Raw genomic sequence first — 15647 nt, forward strand, 5'->3', positions numbered from 1 at the left:
TACCTGCATGTTCATTTTTTTAATTGGGAGATTAAATATTGTATAAATAGATGACTGGCGGATAATTTGGCGAAGAGGGAGATCCTTTTTTCTGTTTTTTAAAAATAATTACTAGCAAATATCCTCATTGAGCACTGTTGCTCTTACTTTGTTTGTTTTAAAGTTGGTTTTGATTTCATTAAGATCTAACCATTGAAAACTACACACTGAATATAATAGAAAATTTCTGTAAATTGACAAGTGCAAAGCCAATGAAATTTGTAAGGTGTGCAAACCCAAGAGATATGGAACAAGGTATTTAGGCCCTGATTCTGCAACCACTTTACTGCTGTGAGTAGTTCCACTGGAAACAGTGGAACTACTCCCCATAGTAAAGTTAAGAATGTGTGTTTGCAGGATTGGGGGCCTTAAAAGTTCTGCTGGTGTTAAGCTGCACAAGCCAATTAGTTCCAGTTTCCACCATATTTTCCCTTTTAAACAAATACAAACTGTAGGACATTAGAAGGGGGAAATGGTGTTAAGGATGCAAGATCAGGTTGTAAGCACTTTTGGAAATTCCACAAATTAAGGTTACTGTCTGCCCATTGCAAATACATAGGAAATACTATTTCTTTTCCTTGGAAAATGTTACTGTATATCAAAAAGTATACAGGCTGTGTAATGTGGCTAAGTTAATATTGTTATCTCAAACTTAACTTTTTGAACTTTCAGTTTGTTTTTAATGCTTTATCTTGCAACCTTAACATTGCACAAATTAGGGAGAGAGGTGCATTGGATTCATTTTATTTTTCAAGTTAATTTAGAAAACAGTCTGCCCTGAATCTCCTAAATGAACTGTTTTTAACACAGTCAAACTGATTTTTCAGCTTTAAACAGCCAATCATAATACAGTACATTGCTGCAGAAATAATATCAATTTAAAACTGCTTTTATCAGCTATTTCTCTGAATGTCTAACTACTGTATTTCTTTTTATTTTTAGTATAAATGTGCTTAATAGACAGACCAGCAATATGGATGATTCAAAGATAAATACTGAGATTACTGGTGCTAGAGAAGGACTTCTAGATGACAGCAATTTCATCTCTGACGGGAAAAGTGGCATTCCTAAACCACAAGAGTGTGAAACATCTTTTCAGAAAAACAATATATTGACTCTGCCGGAAGAGCTGTCAAGGGACAGATCCGAAAAAGCCTTAAGTGGAGGCCAGAAGTCTCTATTTATACATACTGGTGCTCCTACTGTTTCTACTGAAAACTATAGCTTGCCTAAAGGAACTGCTGTTAATGGACCAGTTTCACACTCCACCTTAACTAAAACTTCCATTATGAATAAAAGTAGTGTTTCATTAACCACTGGACAACCTGTGGGTCATACAGATTCCTGCTCAACTTTGCCAGTGGTGCATGATCTCCAGCTGCCTGCAAAGAGTGCAACACAGAAATCAAGTCAACACCAAGTGTTATTTTTGTTACCTGATGTAGCACAGGCTAAGAACCTGACTCATTCCATTAAAAATCTACCTACCTCTGCTTCAGTTGGTTGTGATACACAGAAACCTATAGGAAATAGTGTGAAATCAGATAGCACTTTAATAAGCCAAGTAGAAGTATGTGAGGATAGCAGTTTACTAGTAGACGATGATTGTGTCAATACATTAACAGGAATTTCCTCAGGTACAGGTGGTTTCAGATCAGGAAATGATACAAACTGGGATCCACAAAAAGAGTTCATACAGTTTCTTATGACAAATGAAGAAACAATAGAGAAGTCTCCAGTTCACTGTAAAGTAGGTCTAGAGAAAAAGAGAAAAAGAAAAATGGATGTTAGCAAGATAACACGTTATACAGAGGACTGTTTTAATGATACAGATTATATTCCGAGTAAATCAAAATTACTAAATGTTGACTATTTAGCAGAGCAGAGTGAGGATCTAGAAGTAGTAGAACCACAGAAATATGCATTAACAAAAGTGAAGCCTGAATCGACAGATGAGGAGTTAGAAGCTGTTGATGCTATCCAACAATTGATTTATAGTCCCACTAACAAATGTGCAGAAGATTCTTCTCCAGTTCACACTAGCACTTTTCTTTCTAGTACTTTAAAAAACAAATGTGAACAGAATGATTCAGAATCACCATCTACTTTTAGTACGGATGAGCCATCATTTTATCCTTGTACAAAGTGCAATGTGAATTTTAGGGAGAAGAAACACTTGCATAGGCATATGATGTATCATTTGGATGGGAATAGTCACTTCCGTCATCTCAATGTCCCAAGGCCCTATGCATGTAGGGAATGTGGACGGACATTTCGAGATCGTAATTCACTTCTTAAGCACATGATAATTCACCAGGAAAGAAGGCAGAAACTGATGGAAGAAATCCGGGAGTTGAAAGAACTTCAGGATGAGGGTAGAAGTGCACGATTACAGTGTCCACAATGTGTATTTGGTACCAATTGTCCCAAAACATTTGTGCAACATGCTAAAACCCATGAAAAGGATAAAAGATATTACTGTTGTGAGGAATGCAATTTCATGGCTGTGACAGAAAATGAACTGGAATGCCATAGAGGGATTGCTCATGGAGCAGTAGTGAAGTGTTCAATTATCAGTAGCGATATGTCCCAGAGAAAAACACAGAAAAAGACTTCAGTGAAAGATCCATATATAGGGTCATCAAAAAAATCAACCACATATATGTGCAAGATGTGTCCATTTACTACATCAGCCAGAAGCATTTTAAAAAAACACATGGAATACTTGCATCCAACATCGTGCATTGATCCGTTTGGTAGCCACCTTAGATTAGAAAAAAGAAAAAGCAGCATAATTGAAGAACCTTTAGATTTTGGAAGCAGAACTAAACAATTGATCAAACAATCATCTACATTTCCAAAGAATTCTGTTCTAAAGCAAGATGTAAAAAGATCGTTTGGCTCAGCTTCGCAATCCAGTAACTTTGCGAAACTTCACAAGAGACCCCACAGGATACAGAAGGCTCGGAAAAGCGTTTCACAGTCAGCTGTAAGTGTGTGCAATCAAAACTCTACAAACAAGACTATTTTGATTAAAAATAGCATTGACCAAAAACCTAAATATTTCCATCAAGCAGCAAAACAAAAAGCTAGTGTCAAAACAAGCAATAATTATTTATATAGGCACAAATATGAAAACTACAGAATGATTAAAAAATCTAGTGATCCTTATCCTTTACATTTTAAAAAGGAAGAGTCCAGCTCTGTTAGTTCTTTACATTTATTTTCATCATCAAATAGTCCCCATAATAATTGTTTTATCATGGATTCTCATAATCTTGATTCCAAAAGGCCAGAAGGCTATAAAGACCGTAGGCGTGTAGCTGTAAAAAGAGTGGTTAAAGAGTCTAAGAGGGAAGGCTCTGTTACAGGAGATGATTTGGATTGCTATCCAGATTTTCTACATAAAATGACTGTTGTTGTTTTACAGAAACTTAACTCTGCTGAAAAAAAAGACAGCTATGAAACGGAGGATGAAAGTTCATGGGATAATGTTGAACTATGTGATTACACTGCACAGTCTATGGAGGATGAATCTTACAGTGATATTAATCAGGATCATGTAAACCTATTCCCTTTATTCAAAGGTAAAATGGAGGATCAAGAAGCTGGTGATAAATCCTCTCTTCATTATGAGCAGAATGATGGTTTTTATTTTGAGTATTATGAAGATGCAGAGAATAGTAACTTTCTGCATGAATTACATGATCCTCAAAATTTAGAAAATGTAGGAACAGCATTGCCAAAGCATAACTCAGTTTTCCATTGGACTGATTTATCACTTGAGAAGAAGTCCTGTCCATACTGTCCAGCAACATTTGAAACAGGAGTTGGATTGTCTAATCATGTCCGTGGGCATCTTCACAGAGCTGGATTAAGCTATGAAGCCCGCCATGTTGTTTCACCGGAGCAGATAGCGACAAGTGACAAAATGCAGCATTTCAAAAGAACTGGAACAGGAACCCCTGTTAAGCGAGTTAGAAAAGGTACTATTTTTTAATTTGGGTGTGCAGTGGGGGGTAGAGGAGGATATAATGGTCTGCTCATCATAAAAGAGGGTGAATCATGTTTTCTTGCCTTTAAAAAAGGTGGCTTCTTGTACTCATGATTAAAAGTTTATAGCGTTAAGTACAGTTAAGGTGTTCAAAAATGTTTGGAAAAATTGATAAATCATTATTTTTTCTTTTTAGCTATTGAGAAATCTGAAACGTCTTCTGAACACACGTGCCAACTCTGTGGAGGTTGGTTTGATACGAAAATTGGATTGTCTAATCATGTGCGAGGACACCTGAAAAGGCTTGGCAAAACCAAGTGGGATGCACATAAGTCTCCAATCTGCGTTCTAAATGAGATGATGCAAAATGAAGAAAAATATGAAAAAATCCTAAAAGCATTGAACAGTCGCCGTATTATTCCCAGACCATTTGTCGCTCAGAAACTTGCTTCGAATGATGACTTTTTATCTCAAAATGTTATACCTCTTGAAGCATACCATAATGGCCTAAAGACTGAAGATATTTCAGTGTCTGCATCGGAGGAAGAAGGTCTGAGTTTCCTAAATGAATGTGATGAAACAAAAACAGTACTACATGATGAAAAAAAAAATCAGTCACTTACACTGATAGAACTTCTGAAAAATAAAAGGTTAGGAGAAGAAAGGAATCCTGATATCTCTCCTCAAAAGATCCATAATCAAACTGCAAGAAAGAGGTTTGTTCAGAAATGTGTTCTTCCATTAAATGAAGACAGTCCATTGATGTATCAGCCGCAAAGGATGGACTTGACTATGCAGTCAGGTAAGAGGCTGTTTATAGCTGTCTAACTATGCTTCCAAAGAATTCTTTCATTTATTAGAAAAGGTATTGCAGTGTAGAATATTTTTCCTAGAACACAGTTAATTTAACTCTTGTTTCCTTTGCAAAGTACTGAGTGGGGAAAGAGAGTGCAATAAACTTCTAGTGTAACTTGCCCAGCATTAATGTTCATCAGCAGTAAATTCTCTTGCACAAAATATCGTTTTTTTTTGACATGTGGTTGGGGTGTGATTTAAAAGGAGCCAGAAAATAAGCAAAAGGTTAGACCAAAGTGCAACTTTTGATAGCAAAATATGCTGCTCCTCAACAAAAATAGTTGAAGTAGCTGGGTGCAACCCTTAGACCGCCCAGAGAGTAATCTAACTTGTGCAGAAGTAGCATTTACCCAAGCTGACAGAACTATTCTGTGTGTTACAAAGGCATAATATTTCAAAACTATGAACAACTATTGAATAATTTCAACATTTTAGGCAAACATGCTTCTTCAGCATAAATTAGTGCATGTTTGTTGTATAATTGTGGCTGATGTGGGAAACTGCTGTTCTCCTTTTAGCCCTGTCAATGCTGGGAGAAGAACTGTGCTAGTTACAGCTCTGTTTGAACACAGTGGTTGCCAGCAGGGTTCTAACGCACAATCCCTGACTGTTGCGGGCAAAGATTTTATTTTTTTTCTTTGAGAACTGTGGTAATAAAACAATTCTGTAATTTTTGACTACTTGCTAGATAGTCTCTAGCCCCGTTTTAGAACGATGTTCTTAATGCAACTCTTGCAAAAAAAAAAAAATCTGTTTCCATTGGTCAGGGAAACTACTAGTATCCTTTGATAACACCTTTGTATAAACAGAATTATAGCTAGTATGTTTCTGCTCCTAGTTTGGACACCGCTTTCTGGTACTGCAATATCCTAGATACTGAAGTACAGGATCATATTTTATTCCCGGAACAGTTTTTGGTTTTGCTGGTTCTCTTGCCAATATTCCAGTGCATTACAGCATACCTGGCAGCGCTCTGTGCTTGGTCACCGGTATGTTTGCCTTGCTAAAAAATAACTTGCCTGTGCAGTAAAATCTGTCTTACGGGACCACATAATTGTCTGACAAAAATCAGTTTCTTAACAAAGGTGACTTTCTAATTTGGCGTAACAAAGGTGGAACAGAATTATATTCAATACATTTGGGTATTTTTGGTGGTCACTTCAAACAGGAAGTTGCCTAATAAGGGAAGTGTCTCTTTGACAGATTTCACTATATTTGGAAAAACATACTGAAGTATAGCTTGCCAAATTGAATACATTTACTTCTGAATGTTTGGTGGTATCTATTTGGCTGTACTGAAAAATCAAGTGAAAATGAACATATACTTGCATAATACTAATAGTTAGAAACAAAGCCCTTAAGCTAGCTGTGGCTAAGATAATAGAATTTGACAAGTTACTCGCTATTACTGTTGAGTTAAAAAGAAAATAAAATCTCTGTAACCATAAGTTATTCCAAATATCTTTAATACAATTTCAATTTAAAAAATTGTCTACCAACCAGGTATTCTTGTTCTGTAATTTTCCTGAAAAGCAGTCTTTCTTCTGTGGGCTGCTGGATAATAGGATTCTATCCTGCATACAGAAGTTTTCCAACATAATAGCTCTAGACATCTTTAAACTAACATATTTTAAGTTTTCTATAATATTAGTTGACATCATTGACCAAGATAATGTATTTTTGACAAAGGGAAGGGAAGCTCTTTGATGTGGTATCACAGTAAATTTGGGAAGAAACCAATTATAATGGTTTCTTTGTCTGGTAAGTGAGGAGTTTAGTATTGTTTCACTATGTTTTCTTTCCTGTGATAAATAAGATGTTAGTTTGTTGATCATTTATTTAGCACAAAGATTTTAGCAAAAAACTTCAAATCATTAACTTTCATTATTGATTGCGCATCCAAAGTAATGAACATAAAATGCACTGAATAAAATGTTTTGTCTAACAGCTGTTCAGTGGTGTGTTTTACCACCTTTTCTCCCAGCCTTCATCAGCAGCCTAATTTAGTAGTGAGCCTTTTACAGTCTTGGGGGTAAAACACTTTAATTACCACTTCGTCAACTAGACTTTTTAATTCTCTTTATTGGGAATGTTGCAGGCTTTGAAACTTCTCAACAGAATTGTGCTATTCAAATCACAGGATTGTATTTTGGGGTTAGGAAATGATCTGCATACTGTGGAGATCTGCAGGAAAGTGATAATAGGTGTTAAATCCAGAGAAGCTTGGGGGTTCAAGGTTTACCCCCCTTTTCTTTTAAAATAACATGGTTTGGCTCTAAACGCTACATGCAAAACTAATAATGGTTAATTTGGATCCTTCTAATATACTGAACGATTGCATCAATGCAGTGAATATATTTTAAACATCTTTATTACAGAAAACTTTTTACAACGCTTTGAGAATTTCATTTTTTGAAGAGAGAACTGGATTATAGTTTTCTTTTGAATGATAGGTATGCCTGTGAAGCTTAGAACGTGTGTGCATTGCAATACGACGTTTACAAGTGCTGTTAGTCTGTCCAACCACTTACGCGCTTATGCACGAAAGAAGAGTGCTGGACTTTTGACTGGGACAGGTATGTTTTGTTACAGATGTAAAAGCAAGTTTGTGTATGATGCATTTTCCTCATCAGACTGCACAAACTTATATGTTAATCCAAATGAATTTTGACGCTTTCTCTGGTAAACAAGTTGAATTAAGAGATTGAACTTCAGCAACTTGTAAACATATAGGTGTTGCTGTTGTCCATTTTTCATGTTTGTTTTTCATTCTTACTCACTCATTTTGGTCCAGCATTTCAGGTATGTAAACAAAGCTGCAAGCTGAGCAACTTTCATTCTTCACCCCAAAATCAAAGTAGCTATTTGTTTTTTATGAAAGGGATATGACAGCTTTAAAAAATCATGCCTGTCCAAACACTTTTTACCTACTTACTATTACAAATAACCCCTAAGAGTACTACAGTTGAAATAGATGAGCGAAAAATAACTAATTTTTCAGTCTCTGCATCTGACAGCACTTTGTGTATAGTCAGTTTCACGGTTTTCTCTGTTCGTGTTGGTGGTTCACAAAGCGAAAATAATTTGGTAGTGGTACTATGGGGTGAGTGTAGTACTGTCCTGACACTACTTTTAACTCATTCATATTAAAATAAACTAGATTTCAGGTTGGTGTCCCTTACCATTTTATGTTGTGATCTGGAATAATATCCGAGGGCCTGATTCTGCAGCTGGCTCTCTGCAGGCAACCCCTTGTGGCCACATGAAGTATCGCTGAAGTCAGAGTGATCTGAATCTGTATGGTCTACAGTAGGAGGCAGAATGAGGGTTGGAGAGCAGAAGGGGAAGATGATATGGCAATTGGGAGGTGGAGAGCCTGAAATAGACATACTAGGTAACTGGGGAGGGCAACTGTATGTCACTACATAAAGAAGAAACAAGCACAGGAAAAAGTAAACTTTGGTAAAAGTAGTGTTCCATTTTCTTAGCCATAGATCTTGCTAGTTATATGAAGTACATGTCATATATAAAGCAGGGGTGTCAAACTTTCTGTGAAGAGGGCCAAGATACGTTTTTAATTCTAGTCTGTGGGCAGAGTCTATGAAGGTTGGGTTGTGTGTTACCCTTGATTCACAGTGGATCTCCCACTGATAACAATGGGAGGTTTGAACAAAGACTGCATGATAGAATCTGGCCCTTACATAGTATTTAACTTTGTTGTTAAGGTTACTGTTTGCAGTGTCACTCAGTGGGGAAAAGATGATGCACAGGGCTTTGTTACCATCACTGCTGTTTTTGAGGTTTTGGACTCTTTGCTAGTGCTTTTATTCAATTTATGCACACAGTTATGATAATTGTGCAAGATAGGTGCACAATTGCATATGTAAGTTATTGGAAATTATTACTTTTAAAATATTTTCATTAGACTTAAAAGTTAACAGAGGAGGCACTGTGACCTAGTGTGTAGAGCACTGGTCTGTGGCTCAGGAGACCTAAATTTGATAACACATTGAGCAGGTCATTCTGTAAAACGGAGTTTTCCAACTGTAAAATGGAGATGATGCTAACTTAATAAAGTCCTTTGAGATTACTTATGAAAAAAGCTAGGTGGTATTATTCTTATTATTTATAATATAACACACCTCTGAGATTGAGGGCAGATCATGTTTTTTAGAGCTGTTTCAGGCTGTCTGCAAATTTACATTGATAATTCTGTGAGTATTTCTTCATTTACATTTGCCCATTTGGAAGTTTTTCTCATCTGGAAGAGCTAGAAACTTAATTTTTAACTTCAGAATTTGAATCTGGTCACAGAGAGCAGATAAATACATTAAACCAGCTAGAGGAAGTCCATGGGTTGGGTGTGTCAAAAATAATGTTATAGGAGGACTAAATTATGTTAGAATACATAATCAGTATTTAGTATTTCTTTCATCCCTAGTAACTGATACTAGAATGCTGCTAGTTTTCACTAGTGACTGGGAGATCCTTTGCAAATTAGTGAGTTTTGTCAATTGGCAAGTGAATAAACAAAGCAAGGATAATGGATCACAAAATGTACTTTAAAAATTGTGGTTTTAATTATTTGATAATTCATAGTGTACCAGTAAATCTACTACACTATAATACATTGTGTAGGATGTGGGCTTAGTGATATAATACCACACTACAAGCACTGTGCTCTTACTATTTTTCTGAGAAGTGAGAAGATATGGCTCTGTGTGAGTGTAGGTCTTACTGAACATCTCCCATATTGGGAAGATCCAAGTTCTTCTTGTCTTGTTAGATGAAGATGACTATGTTTTAGAGAAATTATTATATGGAGTCTTCAGCCCTGAAATTTATTGATCTCAGCTTCTAAACTGTGTAGAGGCATTGAGTATCTAGTAATTTTTCCTATTTTAAAAAAGCCCTGAACTTACTCTTTTACTTCCTTACATCTTTGTAAAGAAATATTAGTTAGAGAAATTCTTTATTAGTTCAGTACTTGTCCCAGCTCCTTGCTCTAATTACATAATTGTATGCATACATGATTCCTGTAATTCTTATGCGATGTGGCAATTATTATGGGAACTGTTTATACTTTGCTATTCAATAAAAGAAATAGAATCATCTATGCAAGTCAGTGAAGCAGAAATGAAAGCTTTCCCAGGGCTGCATTAGCTTAAGTATCCTCCTTTTAGGCAATTAATGTTTTTCCCACTACTTTGACTATGTGTGTTTTCAGTATTAACTATTACAACATTACTTTTCTAGTAGATTCAATGCTGTTTCACAACCAGTAACTTACGGGGTATGTAACCAAATTTTGCATGCTGAGAAAATACAGGAGCCGCCATGTGTTATGATTTAACAAGAAAAATGAAACATAGCTGCCAATATTCGAAAAATAGTTCAAGGAACAAATCTTCAAGTAAGGCCAAGATTTGCTAGGCCATTGGCTATGATAAGTGTAGTGTGTAATTGCAACCTTAATTTATGCAATATGGGTCCGCTGTTCACTGTAATTATATGCATAAATGACCATTTGCGTGCACAGTTAACCAATTTGCTTGTGAAATTCCACATCTAATTTTGGAAGTCTGGTTCCAGAAGTTAGTGCAAGTTTTCAGGCTGTACAGCACAGATTTGCATGATTGTTTTACTCCCCCATGCCCAACAGACACCATGCTTCTACCTATTTTGATGAAAGGGTTAGTGGACTGCTGTACACTTCTGGTGTTTTGCAGAGCAGATGAGAGATTTTCTTTCACCGTGTCACTTTAAGGACAGACCTCTCCACCATCTTCAAAATACATCTTTCCCCACTTGGTTTTTCCCTGTTAAGGTCTTGTATTCCAGAGTCCCCAATTTCTCTCTCCTTGACCTCCCCAACTTTCTCTTTGTCCCCTAAGATTCTTTGATCTCTCTTGCACCCTGGCATTTCCCCCCCCCCTTTTTTTTGTCTTTACCATCCTACCTTTCCTTTTGCGCCCCTGTAAATAACATGCTTTCTCTGCTACTGGCACCCTGCTGTGCTGCTGCAGTGAGACACATCACAAGGGAAGTGGCCTTGGAGCTAAGAGGAGGAGCAAGAAATACAGCCTGGAAGTCTTTATTCTGCAGTCTTACATCCCTAATTGATCAAGCAGTACTTAAGAAAATGTATTAATATCTTCAGGAATACACAATAAAGTGCCTTGACATAAAAATTACTGTAGATAAAAATATTTTGATATATAGTTAAACCCTACAAATTTGCACTAATGACTGGGAGAGACATTGCAAATGATTGAATGTGGCCAGTTAGCAAGTAAGCAAACAAATAAAATTAAAGGACAACATATATCACTTAATTGTAGTATTGCCTGAGTTTAGTATACTAGTAGATGTTCTGTAGCAAAAATAATGAAGTCCTAGTAAGAACACGTGCTTCAGCACTTGAAGTAGAGACTGCTCCCATTTTGGGGACTGTGGATTAGCAGAAAGCACAAATTTAAGTCATTGTGTAGTTGCACACTTATTTCACAGCTTGGGAATTTCACTAGATCTAAAGATGTGCAACAAAGAACCACTAGTTACAATTTCCAACATAATCCATGCTGCTGCCCACTCATATTGGGCATACATTTTAATCTGCCACCACCATGCTGACACTGTGCTGTGAAATTGTGTATATGCAGCCTGTTTACCTAATGTGTGTATGCTTTTTTAAATACTATGTTCTCAACAGAACTTGAGCTCCTCCAAGTGATCTTTCCAAAGATTTTCAATTATCTTCTATTCTAAATTGGTTGTTCCTCTACTCTGCCATGCTGAATCAGAGATTTTGATGAGCAGTGAATCCAGTCTGTCACACACAGCTTTCAGAAGCAGCAACTAAGCAGACAGTGGGTAGTCAAGGTTGAAGGGAAAAGTCTTCTATCAGAGAGACTTTTGTACTGAATATAGTGCTCATGAAGGGTGGCAGTTGACAGCCGTGGAGACTGTACCCGCTGTCCACAACATGGGCATAGGTAGTGGCAGTCTGAGCTTCCCTACACTTTGACAATGTGCCTCACCCTAATCTTAAGGAATTTCCATGAGGCTGGATGGGGTTCAATTTTCTTGATCTCTTTGCTGAGTGTTAGTGAGCCTGCTGTTTGTGGGAGTTTTACTTCGTCGTTTGGAAACTGTCCACTAGGAACTGGATTGAAACCACCAGACAGATGATGATAAATAACCGGTTTTGGTCATAACATGGGCTGGGTTGGAACAGGTGACCTAGGGGTGAGACTGTGTTGTTCTTAAGATGGTGCTGCTTGTTTTAGTATCCTGTCAGTACAGTATGTGAGCATCAGAAGTGTTTGTGCACGCATAGCTTTGCTTTAAGTGAGCTTACTACTCCTGAGTTTTAGCAATTTGATGACAGTTTTGCAGTTACTCATATACCAATCTGTTTGGAGAATGAATCATCTGAATGTTGATCCGAAGCATCAGTCAAATTTTACCAAAAGTTTTGGTCTTACCTTCTCTCCTACAGTGACCCGAAAGCACATTCATGCTGGTTTGTGCCTTTAAAAGTAAATAAATGTTCTCAGAAAGTCAAAAACCACAAGAAAAGGGGACAAACATGTTGTGTGGAATGCTACTTCAACTCACGGCCAGTTTTAACATTTGAATCTCTTGAAAATTTGTTTTTTAAGTCTATTGTTAGTATCGCTTCATGTGGACTGATCCTTGTGTTCCAGCCTTAGTCCTGTTACCCTGTGTCAGAGGGGCTGCATTCACTGGAAGTCTTGCGCTGAGTTCTTCAGTCCTGTTTTTTACAGTTGTTCTATCTAGAGCCTGTGTACTAAACACATCAGAAAAATCCTTGCCCATTCTCTCCTTCCTTCCCTCTACACTCCATAAAATCCCTGTCTATTGCAAAGTCACCTCTCTTGGTGCATTATGCCAGACTCCATTTTCCTGTGTTAGGGCCTAGTTGTGTGTGGGATGATCAAGGAGGTTTTTTTCTCAGAAGATTGCACATCAGTGTCCTAGAATTGCTAGCCTTCAGGAACCCTTTGTTAGAAAAGCTAGGATTAGGACACAAGTGGCGGTATAGCCTCCCTGAAACACTGGAGTATTTGCCTGAATGAGAAGAGTCCAATTTTTTGATGGGGATGAGGGGAATCTAGCCTTGAAGTCTGTCTGAATACAGAGAAAAACTGATCTAAGAGACTCTGAGCCACAAAGCATTTATTTCACAAGAATGACATCCTTCTGGTTTTTGGAGCCAGCTATACATACAGGGCTACCATTTTGTAGACCTTTTTCACATTCTTTAATGTCATTGATTTTGTAACTACTAACTGATCTCAGAAGGACCTCAGATGGATGCCTTGGCAATCTAATGGAGCTGTGGTCTCTGTTTCCTCCAATTTTCCTCAATGGGGTGTTCTGCAAAATCCACAGAAGCAAAGCCGTTGTTGTAGAATCATTTCCACCTGGCCAGATGGATCTCCTTTTATGCTAATAGTTCTCCACAGCCACACTGGTATCCAGGCTCAGGTACCCTGTCTCCTCTCTCAGAGAGAAGGATGGCCATAAATTTCAGTACCTTCCAGGCAAAATACAAACCCCATTTTTTTTGACCAAGATGTCCATCAATACGAGATTTAAAAGGGCAAAAAATACAAAATGAATTAAGCCCAGTTCCTCCTGACTGGGAGGAGAGATTGTATCTCTTGTGGAAGGTGCTCAGATGCTGCATGTATGATGGTTACATAAAAACCTATATAGATAGATGAGGCTGAAAAGGATCTTTGGTACCTATGAGAAGACAAAAAGTGATGAAAATTCGTGCCTTGTACTGAGAGCACCTTTCACTTGAGGATCTCAAAGCTCCTTAGCAGAGCAGTGAGGATGAACATCCCAACTAGTTTTTTAAATTTGTGAATGGGATTATATAATGGGATTGCCTGCAATAGCCATGGGCTGTACTTAATGACCCAGGAGGTCCCTTACAGTCTCGTGTCCTATGATCCTCCCCAAAGATAAGGTGCCAGTGGTATGGGAAAGGCCAAGCCACCAATTTAATGGTTTCTACTCCTGTGTAATCCATACTTTCCTAAAGCTTGGAAGATATGGTCTTCTCCCCATTATAGAAAATGGAACATGCTCCTTGTATGTTGGCATAAAGCATTAGGGCCAATTCCTGTTCCCTTGATCACATCCTTCACTTTCTCAAAGAGGATCTTGACAAAATCCTTGCTGTCAGCACCTGCTGTGTCCAGATCCCTTCACTCACTGCTGTCAAAGAGAACTCAATGGGCCTCATCTGCTAATAGAAGGCTTCCTTCAACTTTGTGTCAATAAGCCTATCTGGATACCTGTTTTGTACCCATTTGGAGTCTGAATTTAGTTCTCTCCTACCTTCAAGACTCGGAAGTGTCAGTGAGTTTTCTATTGGCTTTTTAGTCATTTTTCTAGATAATATTGTTTCCAGAAAAGGGATCAGCAAGTTGGCAGCTATCTCTTTATCTCCTCTCCCTTACTCTCTTTCCACAACAATAAGACGATGGAGGGAGAGGGAACATGTTGGTGCTCAGTCAGGAGCTAGTTTCTGTGGCAGCCTCTGAACACTATGGCCTTGAGGTTCTATCTGGAAAGAATGAGAGGAACAGAAATCTTTAAATAGTTAGTCTGTTGGACAGAATCAGGGATGGAGACAAGGCCTCTGAAAATAAATTTGGCCCACTGGATTAAAACCTATAGATCAGGTGTTAATCTAAAGGGATCCCCTGCTCCCCAGAATATTCACCCACAGTAGAAGAAAAATGCAAAGGGGCAGTATGATGCTCTGTCCTTTCTCTTAATTGGTATAAATGCCTAAGCAGAGGAGGCTTTGAGTGCTGAGCGCAGTTGTCTTTGTGTCGTCATTGTGTTAGAGTTGCTTCCTTAGAGGTTTTTAAGGTCAGGCTTGATAAAGCTCTGGCTGGGATGATTTAGTTGGGGATCGGTCCTGCTTTGAGCAGGGGGTTGGACTAGATGACCTCCTGAGGCCCCTTCCAACCCTGATATTCTATGATTCTATGATTCTAAGCTGGTAGCCGGGACTGAGCTGGGCTGCTGCTGGCTAGGACCAGCTGGTTACTGTCTAGCTACACTGGTGCAATAGGGGAGGTGGTGTGTCACGCTGAGCAGGAACCATGCAAGGTCCTGGCTCCCCACTGCCACAGGGAACCCCATGGTGGCTTCTCCCTGTCACAAGCAGCCAAGCTTCAGCACCAGGAATGGAGAGGAAGGCAGTGCCAATAGCCTCTGCAGAGCTAAGAGCCCACTTTGCATAAGGGGTACTGCCATTATAGGGGCACCAGCTGGAAATGAACAGCTGCAGCAGCTGGGGAAAGAGAGCCCTCCTGCTAAGCCCAATTCATCCAGCCCTGCAGCCTAGGGATGAACAGTAGCTCAGTAGCAAATGGAGGGGATATTGTAGGGCAGGGCTGAGATGGGTGGAGGGGAGCCGTGGGTATGCTGCAGGGCTGGGCTAGGTGGAAGGGGATGGAAGGGAGCCCCTGGGATATTGTGGGGGTGCTTCAGCCAAAGAGGAGAGCCCCGGGAGCTGGAGGAGCCCCAGCTGAGCTGGTGAGCCAAGCACAGGGGGAAGATGGCAGGGATGAGAGGCCTTGTGTTACAGGAGAATCTGTGTGCTGCTGCAGGCAGAGATAAGTTGGGGGATGGAGCAGGGGAGCTCCTGCAAGCTGCTTCCCCCACAGATCCCTGGCTGGCCCCTGTCCCAGCACTGTCCTCTGGA

General features: G+C 38.8%; 1 protein-coding gene across 6 annotated transcripts in view; it reads left to right on the forward strand.

The window, feature by feature from the left end:
• The window catches only part of ZNF644 (zinc finger protein 644), a 77077-nt gene that overhangs the window by 57790 nt on the left and 3640 nt on the right, over positions 1 to 15647 (forward strand). For 4 of the 6 annotated variants that reach the window (XM_074961348.1, XM_074961350.1, XM_074961349.1 and 1 more), the window contains 3 exons: positions 982 to 4025; positions 4230 to 4835; positions 7342 to 7464. In XM_074961348.1, the coding sequence (XP_074817449.1) occupies positions 1013 to 4025; positions 4230 to 4835; positions 7342 to 7464 (3742 nt within the window). In that variant the 5' untranslated portion in view covers positions 982 to 1012. The remainder of the gene's footprint in view (positions 1 to 981; positions 4026 to 4229; positions 4836 to 7341; positions 7465 to 15647) is intronic. The other 2 variants (XM_074961354.1, XM_074961352.1) reach the window with 2 other exon arrangements.

This window comes from Natator depressus, chromosome 8 (assembly GCF_965152275.1).
Source record: "Natator depressus isolate rNatDep1 chromosome 8, rNatDep2.hap1, whole genome shotgun sequence".
NCBI classification, from domain to species: domain Eukaryota; kingdom Metazoa; phylum Chordata; order Testudines; family Cheloniidae; genus Natator; species Natator depressus.